The sequence below is a fragment of the Plecotus auritus genome, assembly GCF_963455305.1.
Source record: "Plecotus auritus genome assembly, chromosome: 12".
In the NCBI taxonomy this organism is placed as follows: domain Eukaryota; kingdom Metazoa; phylum Chordata; class Mammalia; order Chiroptera; family Vespertilionidae; genus Plecotus; species Plecotus auritus.
The window spans coordinates 6,849,860-6,864,045 of NC_137778.1; the positions used below are offsets into that span (position 1 = coordinate 6,849,860).

The 14,186-nt window shown below is 43.1% G+C and overlaps 2 protein-coding genes across 2 annotated transcripts in view; both read right to left on the reverse strand.

The window, feature by feature from the left end:
* Positions 1-14,186, reverse strand: part of SLAMF9 (SLAM family member 9) — an 85,867-nt gene that overhangs the window by 50,224 nt on the left and 21,457 nt on the right. The gene's annotated exons all lie outside the window — the stretch shown is intronic.
* The window catches only part of KCNJ10 (potassium inwardly rectifying channel subfamily J member 10), a 30,793-nt gene continuing 21,362 nt past the window's right edge, over positions 4,756-14,186 (reverse strand). Inside the window, exon 2 of the mRNA XM_080649078.1 lies at positions 4,756-9,747. Coding sequence (XP_080505204.1) covers positions 8,608-9,747 — 1,140 coding nt within the window. The 3' untranslated portion in view covers positions 4,756-8,607. The remainder of the gene's footprint in view (positions 9,748-14,186) is intronic.

Below are 14,186 nucleotides of genomic sequence, written 5' to 3' on the forward strand. Positions count from 1 at the left end.
GATAACTGATTTTTTGTACTTTGCCTTCCTAGTTTTCCATCAGGACACTTTGGATTCTTTGAGGTCAGAGATTATTTTGTCCTTTTCTGTACCTCAGCATCTAACACATGTTCTTATTACCAAAATACTTCTAGAGTGGCATCCTTGAAGTGCTCCCAACTTCCAGTCCTTTTCTCTGAAATATTCTTTTTTATTATTATTGATTTTTTACAGAGAGGAAAGGAGAGGGATAGAGAGTTAGAAACATCGATTCAGCTGCCTCTTGCACACTCCCTACTGGGGATCTGCCCACAACCAAGGTACATGCCCTTGACCGGAATCAAACCTGGGACTCTTCAGTTTGCAGGCCGACGCTCTATCCACTGAGACAAACCGGTTAGGGCTCTCTGAAATATTCTTTACCTAGCTCAAGTTCTGCCCCCTTCACCCACCCACTTCAACCTCTTTCTATGAATTTCTCACTAAGGACTTTAATCCTTTAGCTGTTTCCCTTCTGTGGGCACTTACTCCACTTATAGTCTGTACTAGAGGCCTGGTGCACGAAATTCGTGCACTGGGGGTGGGGGGGGGCACAGGTTGTCCTTCAACCGGGCCTGTGCCATGGCCTGTGCCCTCTCACAATCCCGGGAGCCCCAAGATCAATTGCCCCAAAGAGGTAGGCCCTACCCACCCGGCCAGGGCTCCACCATTGCCCGCAGATGGAAGCCCTGCCCACCCGCCATGGGGTAGCCTGGGCCTCCCTCTGCAGGGCGATCATGGGGTAATCGCTGGGCCCCCAACCAATTGCATCGCACCTGCCTTGGCTGGCCTGGAGCCAGTGGGTGTCAGTGTGGTCCTCCGGATGGTCGGCCATTCGGTCGATTTGCATATTACACTTTTATTATAGATTGTAGACTTTCATAATTTAGATTGTATTCATAACCCTATCAATGAGATTGTAGGGGTTTTGAGGTTAGAAATTATATCTTATCCTTAATTTTTCAATTATTCATTGCACTCTCAGGCATATGTTAAGTGTTCAGTAAATACTTGTTTACTTGATTTTACAGGCATTCTATTTCCTAGGGCAAGACTTCTAAACTAGGATAAGGAGAATAGAATATTCTATCCAGTCTGAGCATGCAGCTCCCAGGAATACCCTCCATTCATCCATCATACAATTTATACTTTGGAAGAACCATATATTCCATATTCATATTCTTATATCTCTGCCCTTTTATGTGCCTTCGTGTAATTATATGCCCTATATTGATAATTACTTTTAATCATTTTTTGCATTATAATAGCAATATATATGAAGATACCACATCACCATTTAAAGAATAATAATGGTGATGATGATTTCTAATAGCTAGCTTTGTTGAGGAATTATTTGCAATGTGCCAGGCATTGTGCTAATTATTTAAAATGTATGATAGATATTTTGACCTTTACAAATGAAGAAATTAAGGCTTATGGATATTAAGTAATGATCCTAAGTCACATAATGAACTAGTGACAGAGCTGGGATTCAAAAGCAGGTCTGTCTGGCCCAGACTATTCTCTCCCTCCCCCCCCCCCCCCCCCCGCCAGACTATTCTTAATCACTATGTAGCTAACCTGCAAATAAAACTTTGTTAATGAATTCTGATTTTCTTCTCTGCCTCCTCTCATTGATTCCTTATCTGAATCTTTTTTATAGTTTCTCTGTGACTCTATCTCTGATTTATTCAATTCCTCTGCCAGAAATATGAGACTTAGTCCCAGAAAGTAGAGGATATGGGAAGTAGATGTCTGAGGGTTAAATAAGTAAGGGTTCCACTGGCTGGGTTGGTTTAGGTGGTATGATAGAAAGGCCTCAGCCAATTTGTCTCTAGAGAGCTGACTTAATAAAGAGTTGGGAGACACCTGATTTGGGCAGATAAGGAAACAATTAATCAAAAGAAACTAAGTTTGGGATCCCTGAAGTCTAAAAATGTGAGTTGTCGATAGTAGTGGGAATGAAGAAGAGACTGGAATCCAATTCAATAAATTGGACAGGGCAGCTTGATTTTCATTACTATTTCTAGGTAAGAGACGTTCACAGAGTCTAAGGACCCCATATTGAGCTTTTTGCATTGGGCTTAGGAATTCTATTTTCTTACCTCTCCCTGAAAAAGCTACATTTTTTCATATGCTTAACTGTTCATTGACTCTTCCTAATTCCACCTTTCACTGTTTGCCTCTAGGCTTCCATTCATTTAGAGTGAATGGCTAGGGAAAGCACAGACATAGATAGCTCATCCCTAGCATCCTTAGCCAGGACCTTGACCATGGTCACTGCTGTATATGCTCTCATTACCCTTTCAGATCTACTCTCCATCCTTTCGCCCTGTCTGTGCTCTACGTGGTTAACCTCTGTGGGCAGCATCACATAGGCTTCCTTGCGCTCTGGCTTCCTATTAGTACAGGTCAATCAATGAGAGGCACTAGCAGATCTTGGTTAGTGGCTGAGTTCCTCTACCTAAGGCCATGGCTTCCACTGCAGCTATAGCCCTCTCCCTTGGCTACAACTCTCACTCTTCCAATAGCTATCTCTTTAGGTTTAAAACAGGTAAAGGCTTCTTACTGTTGTGAGTCCCTGGATGCTTCACTATTCCTTTTTTGGTGTATTAACCCTCGCCACACCTTTGTAAATAATCCCTTCATTAAACCATGTCCAGTTAGCCCTTTGAGTGTGCCATCTGTTTCCAGCTAAAACCCTGACTAATTAAATCTCTTTTTTTGCTTACATTTCCTACTTTGTAATTTCTTTTGAACCTGTTTCTAATTTTTATGCTCAGCATCCTTAGTCCAGGTTTTCCACAACTCAATTTAATGATTGAATACCTGTACGATTGCAGGATCTGTGACAATTACCTTTCCCCCCAATCTTTTGCAAGTCTCTTAACTGGTTTAGTGTCTCCTGTCTCTAGATTCTGCTGGCAGATTGATATGCACAATCACTACTTTAATTAGACTCTGTCCTTTCTCAAAAATCTTCAATATCTCCCAGTTGCCTGTGAAAAAATAATAAACTATGTAACCTGACATTTAATCCTTCCATTATCCTACCTTTTCAACCTATTCACCTATAAAACCCTTAATTCTAGGTTTATTAACCACCCATTAAATATGCCTTGTGCTTTCTTCCTACAGTACTTTTGCTCATGCTGTACTGCTTACAAGGAATTGTACTTCTCTTCATTTATTTAAATACTAGTTGTCCTTTAATGCTAAACTCCAACCTCAACTCCTCTGTAAGCTCTTCCCAGACCTTAACAAGTGGAAATTATCTCTCTCCCAAACAGTGGTGTTATTGTCTGTTCTATTTTTTTTAATAGCTGATTATGCCGTGTCTTATGAAATATATAAATCTTTTATGATTAACAAATGTACTAACTCTGTGGTATACTAGTTGTGTGAACTTTAGGCAAGTTCCTTCCCTCCCTCCTCTTCTTTTGCTGCTTTTGTTGAGCATCATACATGGCAGGAGCTGTGCTAAGTGCTGGGCTTGGTCACCTTGGTCACTAGGTTCATGGTGATCAAATACTGACATGAATCCCAGTTACATGGCATTTAATGTCTGAGCAAAACAAACATCAGGCAAATAAATTTACAAGTAACATAAAATTGCAGCTGTGGTAAGAACTATGAAAGAGGAATACGGGGTGTAATCATAGCTTTTAATGGGATTGGTCTAAGATGGGCATAGTAAGGGTTACCAAGTTTGGGGGTTGGCAAGCAGTAGGGATCGTTCCATAGAAGCAGGTGCAAATTCTAATATGATTGTACATCCCTTTATGGTGTGTATCATGTCTTTTATTTATTACTTGAATGATACTTCCACCTAACAGGAACTCAGTATTTGCTGATTTTTCTTGAATCATGTGTCAAATGTGTTCTAACCAGAACTATTAGATTGATACCATCTCTTGCCTAGTACCTGTCCCTGTGAAATGTTTTCCATAAAGATCTCACTATTTGGAACATGTTGTTAATGGTATATCTGGCCCTTAGTGTATGCTACTTGTTATTTTAGTTTGCCCTCCTCATAAGTTTGTAAGTTTCTTAAACTTTAAGGGACTGTATTTCATATATCTTATATATCACAAATGTCGTATGACTCATCTGTGAACTAGTGTTTTCCAAATGTAGATAAGTATTTTATTGATGATGATAAGAGTCCCAATTTTCTCCTCAGCCTTTCCATTTCTGGGGAACAAGAGTCAGTGACTGGTATCTGTTGCTTTTGTCAGTGAGAATTTAGGACTAGATATTGAACCAGGCCTTTTTCAGGTGAGTGACAGATACGAGGGAAATCCATTTCTTTGAGAGTTGGGGGAAGAAATACCCAACAATTGAATGGGCTTATAGAGCCTTGAGGAATGTCTCTATGGTAACATGGAAGGGAAATTGGGCATGTGTTCACTGGCAAAGGGACAGTGCCCAGGACCCAAAGCAATTTGACTTCCCTGGATTAAGCTGAGCCAATTTTCGGATTTCTGGGTCTTAAAAAAAATCTTGTCCTTTAAAAACTGAATTTGAAAGGTACTTACTAAAGGACTCTAAAGTTAATGAGAGAAGGTATAGGAAAGATGTAGCGGGAATGGATGTTAGCAATGAAGGGAATAGGTGTGGCCACATGATTGTAAGTTCTTCCAGCACAGCCACATTCAGTCTTCTTTCCAGGTAGGCCTGTGAGTTCAGGCCTTAATCATAGATTGGTTTGGATTTCCAAAAGAAGCTAGAGTGAAGAACAGAGATTCATCCATTTTATTTAGTAGCTTGTTCTGAACAGACAAAAATAAACCAAAAAAATCTCACACATCTCTTTTCTAAGTAAATTTGACCTACTTTAGTCTTGAATGCAATGGATGGGAAAACTATCCCTAGATACTTTTGCTTCAGTAGAGTTGGCCATTACTGAGCCTGGAGGCCCATGCTAACTTTATCGCAAACATCGTGTGTTATTTTACAAATAAATTAGGTTAAATAGCACAGGTAAAGCACCAGGGTAGCAGCCTTGGGGAGCGGGCAGTGTCCCTGGCTTGTAGCACTAGTAAAACTGTCTTCCTTTCTCTGCTAAGGTCTTATGGAAATCTCAGGATGGTCTTATTAGCTGACAGAGATTGAGGGAATAATGAGGAGAAGCACAGAGTAGGGATCTCAGAAGCCTCTCATGTAACTGCACAATCCCCTAGGGCAGCTGGTACCCCACTCATTTTCATACAGAAGCATCAAAGCCAAAGCACTCCGCCCCCATGCCCTAGTGCCAGGACTGGGACTCAGGATACCTCTAGCACAGGCAGCATTCTCTTTGGGCCTCTTATAGCCACATAGAGGGCGAGCCTCTGCCTTTGGAATATTTTGGACCCAACACCTCTGTAATGCTGGCCTTTAGGTTCTAGAGTCAAGGCTCCTCTTTAGTGCCTCCACACACCAAAGGGTTCAGCTTCGCAGTTGAAGAGCCATGGCCTCCAGGGACTGGAGCTGCATTTGCCCCCACCCTTGTGGAAGAAGAGGAAATTCAGTGTACTTCAAGAGAGGGAAACAGAAGGATGCTTTTATTTAAAAATTTTAAAAGTGCACAGAGACAGGACACTTCTGGGGATAGGAGCACACAGTATAAGTAGGGATTCTCCTAGATTTCTGTGGATGGAGTGTCTCCCTTTTCCTCCTGTCTCCCTGGTCCTATCAGCAACACAGGCTTTATCAGAAGCCTCAGTGGATGCCTCTTATTTCTGAAGAGAATCTTGCACGACTCTGCCTAATCCCACCTGGAAGCCTTCTTCAGATCACTTTCATATTAAAACTAGCATCCCTGTTAAGTTTGGAAATCTGGGGAGCCCTACCCCAAAACCAGAGCAAGATATTTGCCCCGTGCTAAAATCTCTGAACATTTCCTTTCTGTACATTCAGTATATTAGGTCCTATATACATCTCTCTATATACATATATATATATATATATATGATCTGTTTCTCTTGATAAACCTTTCATATATATCATATCCTAATTTCCTGAGCCTCCACCTGCCTCTTGTTTGCTAGCTCACGTAAAACTCAAGGGTTTCATCAATTTCACTAAGTTCCTCAATAGTGCACTTTCTCATCTTTTGTTTTGCTCTCATCAGTTGTTTTGCCCATCTTCTAAAATCTCCCCCCTTAACATCTGTGCCTAGTGCTATCCTGACATGCCAAGTCCATGGTTGGTGTGGTTAAGGTCCTCATTTCTCACCAGACCTGGCTGCTTCTAAAGCCTAAAAGAGGATTTCAGCTCAGAGGAGATGGGGGCTATAGTCTAAAGAACGATTTAGGGTTGACCATGGGGGTGTTGTTCTGGAGGGCAGAGGAGGGGGGCTTATGGGAGAATAAAGCAGGTTGTATTAAAAGGACAGTATGATTTAAAGTGCAATTTAGAGCAAAGTGGGGTCATAGAGGAGAATCAAAAAGTCAGAAAATATTCTCATTTTGTTATCCAATGAGAGGAGAATCTGGGGGCTTAGAATAGACATCAGGGGGTGGGAAGAGAGTGATTCCCTCAGAAGGGAAGCAGCTGTGTGCAGGGGAAACTGGATGGAGGCTAACTTGCTAATGGATAAGAAGACATATATATACAAGCTGCAGTACTTTTTGCCCTTACCCATTGGAAGAAAGCCAGTAAGTCTAACATTGAATAAAATTTAGAGCCCAGAAACTGGCTCTTTGCCTTCTATTCTGCTTAGACTTTCAAGTTTTTCTGGCTCTTTCTTAAGAACAAGGGAGTAGTGGGGTGCGGGGGAGGGGGGGCGGTTAACAGTAAATGGAGAACAAAGGGTCTTCATTTTTAAGATATAATTAGAGTTCAAGAAGAGATCAATGTAAGAGAATCTTGTGCAGTTGTAGTAACTGGTGACCATAAGTCCACCTCAAAATTTTGTGAGTTTCTCTGCAAGGCTCTGCTCATAGATGTATGTACATATTCCATAGAAGTGTGGAGCTTGTAACAATTGGCTGAGTCCATCTTAAATAAACTGCCACTTGATTCATACAGGGACTCTATACCAAACCATTGGGGTTGGGGGTGGGGTTCCTTTGTACTAAATGAGACCAGGAAGCACTCTTGGGATCTGGGGTATTAAAGAAAAAGTTCTGGTGCCCATATACCCTTCCTGACCCCTGCCACAGTTCCCAACAGGAAACAAGGAATGGCCTGAGTCTAATCTCTGCAAATATGCCTTTTAACTTGCCTGAAACTGGCCTCATGGCACAGGAAAGTAAAAATGAGATTGATACTCATTTTATAACAAGTCTCAGGAATGACTGAGGGAGACCATGGTTATTTAATCAGGAGGTATAATTTCCTTCTTTCCCAGCATTACCTAATGAAATAGTTGGCACTTCACTTTTCAGAAGGGAACTGGGAGGGGTAACTCTGCCAGCCCGAGTTGTGCTTCTGTCCAAACCTTAACAAAGCACCCCCAATTCCCAGAGGCTCTATACAACAGTCGGGAAATCTGATAATTTACTCATCCTACTTGGTCTGGTTGGTTTAACTCTCCTGGGAACTCTGCTCTGTGAATCTAGTTTTCATCACACATCAGTGTTAAGAGAGGGAGGCTCTTGCATTTTCCCTCCCTCTGAAGTGTTGGGGTTAAGGGAAGAGTCGGTTGGGCTGGAAAGAAGAGAAGCCAAGGACAGTGTAATTTGGAACACCATTTCCAGACCTACCATGGAGTCTAGGCACTGGCCTTTTTCAGGGGAACATATTGGTGAGGGGCATCCCATTCACAGGACACAGAGAAACAAATCCTCTTAGGGCTACCTGAAGGACAGGTTCAAGAATTTGGACAATAGCTTGCAGTGGTCACTCCACACTGAAGAGTTCAGAATCCAGGACAGGTGCAGGTGTGGTGGTTGTGACTATAAGTTATCTATTTCCTGGGTCATCCCAATTCCCTGGAAGCAGAGGCATCTATGAAATAGCTGGGTATCCTGATGGTCCACTTTAGAAACTAGAAAAAGCAAAAATGGTTGTGACCAAGGTCCTAGGTTAAGTCAGGAGTTGCCAACAGAAATTCACCAGGAAAAACCATGACTTCTTTCAACAGGTTGGTGGAGACCCCATTATAAATTGATTCCGGATTCCTATGTTTCTGAGGACACAGACATTAAGAGGACCATCAGAGTATTGCCTTAGGGAACTTGTAAGATAAAAGTTAGAGAAGGAGGGGACTCCAGCCTCAAATGACCAGAATTTCTGGTGGTGGTGGTAGGTCAGAGGGAATCTGTCCATCCAACTGCATGGTCCTTCTAATGTGAATCTCCAAGCATGCCAAAAGCCTCTAAGCCTTTCAGCTTAATCTTCCCTCTCTTTCCCCCATCCTGGCTTAAGGGGGATGGGGGAGGGCGGTAATAATGCACTGGAAGTGGAGTGAGGTGAACGGGGACAGTGGGAGGAAAAATTTGACTCCAGTTGGCCTCAACTACCCACAGGCCACTGGGTTAAAGGAGAGCGAGTGGAGAATGGTGCTTCTGGAACTTTTCAGTAAGCCTGGGTAATATCCTCATCCAGAGTGCCAAAAAAGGAAGCAAGACTAGAGGGATAGGGAGTTGGGAAACCAAGATATCAGACGTTGCTGATGCGTACACTAAGGGCACTGCCCTCCTTCTCAGCTTGTTCCCTGAATGACTCCTCCAGCTTGAGCTTTTCAGGGTCTCCATAGCATACAGTGCTGTCACGTAGGCCACTAGGAGGGGCCACTTTCACAACTTGGTCAAAAAGGCTGAAGTCAGCTATATATTTGCCACTGGCTGACAGCGAGATGGCAGGTGTGAACTCATAGCCCCAAAGGATCTCCTCTGGCAGGTAGGAAGTACGCACTTGGCAGGTGGCACTGGTGGATTCCACTGTCCCACTTAGGATCAGCACCAGCTCGAAGTCGCCCTCACCACTGCGAAGGGGGAGGTCTTTTAAGGGACTGGTCTCATCTACCACATGGTAGAAGGTAAGGGGTAGAATGAGGAAGGGGCTGTCAGAGGCCGTGTCTACTTGAAAAGTCACATTGACCTGGTTAAGCCGGATGTTCTCACCCTCCTTGGTCTGGTGGGTCTGAAGCAGTTTGCCTGTCACCTGGCAGCCAATGAGAAGGCTCTTCCGCATATTGGCAACTCGAATCATAAGGCAAGGCTTTCCATTGTGGGCAGCTACAACCGCATGCTGGCTGAAACGGATGGTCTCAGCCCGCTTCTTGGGCCGAGCAATCTTTGCCAGGAAGGTACCTGTGATGAAGATTTCCAGGATGGTGGTGAGCACTAGCTGGGCAATCAGAAGTACGATGGCCAGTGGGCACTCCTCACTGATGTAGCGGAAGCCATAGCCAATGGTGGTTTGGGATTCAAGGGAGAAGAGGAAGGCCCCAGTGAGTGTGTGCACCTGTACCACACAGGGGGTATGGTTAGCTGGGGGGCCCAGCTCCAGCAGGTCCCCATGGGCCACAGCTACCAGATACCACACCACGCCAAAGAGGAACCAGGTGCCTGCAAAAGTCGCAGAGAAGAGCAGAAGCTTGTAACGCCACTGCATGTCGATGAAGGTTGTCCACAGGTCCTTGAGGTAGAGGAAGCGCTTGTCAGCAATGTGCTCCATTCTCACATTGCTGCGACCATCTTTTGTCAGAACTCTTCGCCGTCGTATCCCTGGGCCCATTAGGGGCCGGCTTTCTGTCTGAGTGGTCTGACTGTAATATACCTTGGCAACTGATGTCATCTGGAGGGAGCAAGACAGTATAATGGAGGTTATTGCAGAAATCCAGCCAACTCCTAGCCACCACCCCATGGGAAGGAAGAAGTAGCATTCATTTTGATACCACTGGTTTGTTGTCTTATTAGTAAATATTTATTGAGCACTTGCTATATGCCAGGCACTGTGCAAGATGCTGGTAAGTCAAAGATGAAAACAGCATCATCCTTGCTCTCCAAGAACTCTCAGTCTAGTGAGAAAGATGTGTTCAGTAAACAAATAATTACAATACAGTCTAATATTTGTAATTCTTTGGAAAGGCAGAGAAGAAAGTAGTAAGTTCACAGTTCCTCAAAGATGGGGCCATAGTAAAGAGGGCCTCTACTGGTCTCCATCACAAAACCAATTCTGTGAAGATCTCTAATTTTGAAATCTCCCCTCACCCTCATGAATAACATCAGCAAAAACAATTACTCTGTTGAGATCCTTGCAGGTCAATCCCCCTTAACACACATATACCCTTAATCTCTCTTCATTTTTTTCTCTTAGCCCCAAGTCAATAGTCAGTGTTGATACTAAGATATTCATCTGGCTCAGAAAATAGCAGAAACTGCCCGTTCTTCTACCCTTCAAGATGTTCTCTAGGCACCAAGCCCATTTCACTATGTATTAGTTATTAGTATCATCACCACCGTCATCATCTATTTGCATCATCTGGTGAACTTTGGTCTGGTCTGGGGTCTGGGGTAGAATTAGGAAGAGCACAGATAGGACAGAAAGAGTAGAAGAAATAAGCAATGGTGGAGGAGAAGCAACAATCCATTTTCCCAAGGACTGGGAGAAATGCCAGATTGGAGGTGGCAAAATTGCCTTGACCGAGTGAAGTAGGAGGATTAAGAGTGTGTGTTAGTGGCTATGTCTGCACAAGTTTAAATTCTGGATGACTCTATGTCCCAATAGTAGAAAGTGGGACAGGCTCTGAAATAGAAGGCAGCTCACTTAATTTAAGGTGTCTGGCACCCCTGCCCCAAAACTAACTTGTGCTTTTCCAGCAGAGAAAGAATTTTTAAAAATATATTTTATTGATTTCAGAGAGGGAGAGAGAGAATTTTTTAATAATATGAGCCCTTTGACTCAGAAGCTGATGACCAGATCTTCTGGAATGAGAGAGTGGTCTCTGCAGGGTTTGGTTCTTAGAGAACAGAGAGGCTCATCACATTCTCCTCTCTGAGAAGTCTGAGCCATTGCATTTTATCATTCTTCTTCACACTACTCTATTTTCTCCATGGTCTTATGCCTTGAGGACCAATTACTTGGGTCCATTCATATATCCACCCAAGTAGGCACTAAATTAGAGATTACAATGGTGGAAATCCCAGAGTGTTCAGAGGTAACCAGGAGCCCATTTACCAGCCCCCACTCAATTGGAACTTTTGCCCAAGTGACACTTCTCAGCCAGACCTGCATGTCATCCTCTCTCCCAATATGCTTAGCTACTTTGGAGCAAAAGGGAAGCTCTGTAATTCTGCAGTTTGAAGAATTCTTATTTGAGTCCCCAATGAAGTCCCATTCAGTACTTAGTAGTAGTAGTAGTAATATTAAGGAACAAATCACACCCTAACTGGTTTGGCTCAGTGGATAGAGCGTCGGCCCTCGGATTGAAGGGTCCCAAGTTTGATTCCAGTCAAGGGCATGTACCTTGGTTGCAGGCTCGATCCCCAGTGGGGGCATGCAGAAGGCAGCTGACCGATGTTTCTCATCAGTGTTTCTAACTCTCCCTCTCACTCTGTGTACAAATCAATAAAAAATACATTTTTAAAAAAAGAATCACCACAATGCCTGCATCTATTTATTTTAAAGTTTATACATTAGTATGCCTTCTCATTTGATCCTCAAAATCTCGAAAAGATGTGAAATCTCTATAATAGATTTTTAGGAACTCTTAGAGAACAGAGGAAGTGGTGGAAAGCTGTGGATGAGTGAACATAATTTTAATTTTCAATAAGAAAAATGGCGGGGAGGGGGCTGGCCAGTGTGGCTTATTGGTTAAGCGTTGACCCGTAAACCAGATCACGGTTCAGGGCACATGCCCAGATTGCAGGCTTGATCCCCAGTAAGAGGTGTGCAGGAGGCAGCCAGTCAATGATTCTCATCATTGATGTTTTTATCTCTCCCTTTCCCTCCCTCTCTGAAATCAACAAAAAAAAAAAAAAAAGAAAAATGAGGTACATTTCACAAACTAGAGACAAACAGGCAAGATACTGATCCTAGACAAGATTCTAGATGGAGCACTAAAATTGTGAATACTTGGGTAGGGTGGAGGAAAGGCAGTTATCAGTAGGACCCATCATGGGTTACTAAGAACAAGTCACATCAAACTAACCTAATTTCCTTCTATAGCAAGTTTACCAGATTGGCAAATCAGATAAATGCAATAGATAAAGCATATCTAAGCAAGATTTTTTACAAGATCTCTCATTATGTCCTTGGGGATATGACAGAGAAAAATGAACAGTATGCTAGTAGGTGAGTTAAAAATAAAAAATCAAATGGTACTGGTGAGTGCATTATGATAGCTTGGAATCAGCTTTCTGGTGATGTACCAGAAAACTTTATCTTTGGACTTGACCTTTTACACGTGGCCATCAATTACCTAGATGACACAAGGCTGGGACAGATCTCAAATGCAAAGTCGGGGGCAGAATTAGGATCCAAAAGAAGACAGATGAGTGGGCCAAATAAAAAAAAAAAGGATAAATGTTGGGTTACATATTTGTGTCCAAAATTATCTGAGCAAGTTCTGGACTGGAAAGCAGAACCATGGAAATAAATTTTAGCAGAAAATAAGCATGTATGAACTACCTATGTGTTTTGGTTGCCAGAAAAGCAATGCAATCTTAGGCCACTTTCACTGAATTAAAATAGAATAAGGAAGTAGATGGCTCTGCTCTGCTCTGTGTATCCCACACCTGCACTATCGACTATCGAGGAACAATCAGGATAGGAGAGGAATTCAGAACCGATCATATTAAGAAATGGTTGAAGGAAATGGAAGTTTAATCAGGAGAATGAATTATCTGAGGGACATGATGACTGCGTGCATATATTTTGTTTGAACGGCTACGTGAACGGGTTTGGACTTTTCTTTGAGCTCCAAGAGAAACAACAGAAGCAGTGAGTTCAAACCACAGGGGGAAAGATTCTATATGGATATGACACAACACTAACAATCTGTGCATCCAAATATGGAAAGAGCTTCTCAAAAGGTAGTGATTGCACTATTCCTGGAGGTGTTCAAGGGTACATTAGCTGAGTGCTTTACAGAGAGTCTTTAGAGGAGATGAAAGCTTTGGTTGGGAGATTGAAAGATTGTCTTTAAGCTTCCACTCATGGAGGATCAGGATGCCTGCCCATCTCTACCCAGACACTTCCTATGGTGACATTTGGGGATTGTTTATCCAAGTCCAGCTTTGTGCTGAGCAGAGATTCTACATATCTGGGGGAATGGAAGCTCCTGGGACTCAAGGAAAGCCTTGCTTATCATTCCCAAAATAATAACCTCTGATTACAGATCACTTTATGATTTATAAAATATGTCATTTGATCCACACCCCACCATGAGGTAAATAGTAAAGCCTCATTAGAAATTAAGGCTCAGATTTGCCCCAAGTAGGTTAATGGTAGAGTTGATCTTCTTGCTCCTGGTCCAGAACTTTGTCATAGCAATTGCTTCTGTGTTCCCCAGGTTCATTCTTACGGGTCTGTGTTTTCAGGAGGTGCCTGCGTGGTACCCTGTATGGATGATCACAGCTGAGACAGAGGAGACAGAGCCTGGAGCTTGTTAAGGCTACCGACTTGTGGGCACTGGAGATTGGGGCTATGGCTAAAACTGTTGTGATTGCCACCTCCACCTTTGTGCCTGCTGTTGCCAGCCTTTAGATCTGCCTCCTCCAGCTGTTATCTGCAGCTGCCAGCTGTTGTGCCACCACCCACAGCAAAGCAACTTTGTTCTCAACAGTGAGAAGAGTGAGAAGCTGATAAACAATCAGCTACACTCCACTCCCAGCTGGCCAGATCCCTGGGAAGGGAGCAGGCCAAAGCTCTGGAAATGGTGGTTACTGTCCCACCTGAAACACCTATACTCCTTCCTCTAGAGGGTGCTGTTTCCCCAAAACGGCCCCTATCAGATGCCAGAGACCAGATCTGAAGAATTCTGAAGACAGAGACATTAGTTCTTTCTCCTCTAAAGAATGAATGAATGACTCTCCCTGAAACAAAGGCCAGTCGTGCCTACAATGATATCTAGCATGTTCCCTCAGCAAATACCATCCGCACCTATTGCTTCTTGCCTGTAGATAACCCAGAGCTCACTTTCTTTACCTGAGAGCTTGTGAGTCATTTATTCTCCAGAATGAATGGGTTTATCAACCTTTCCTGAGTACAGGACTGCTCTGGAGTGAGAGCAC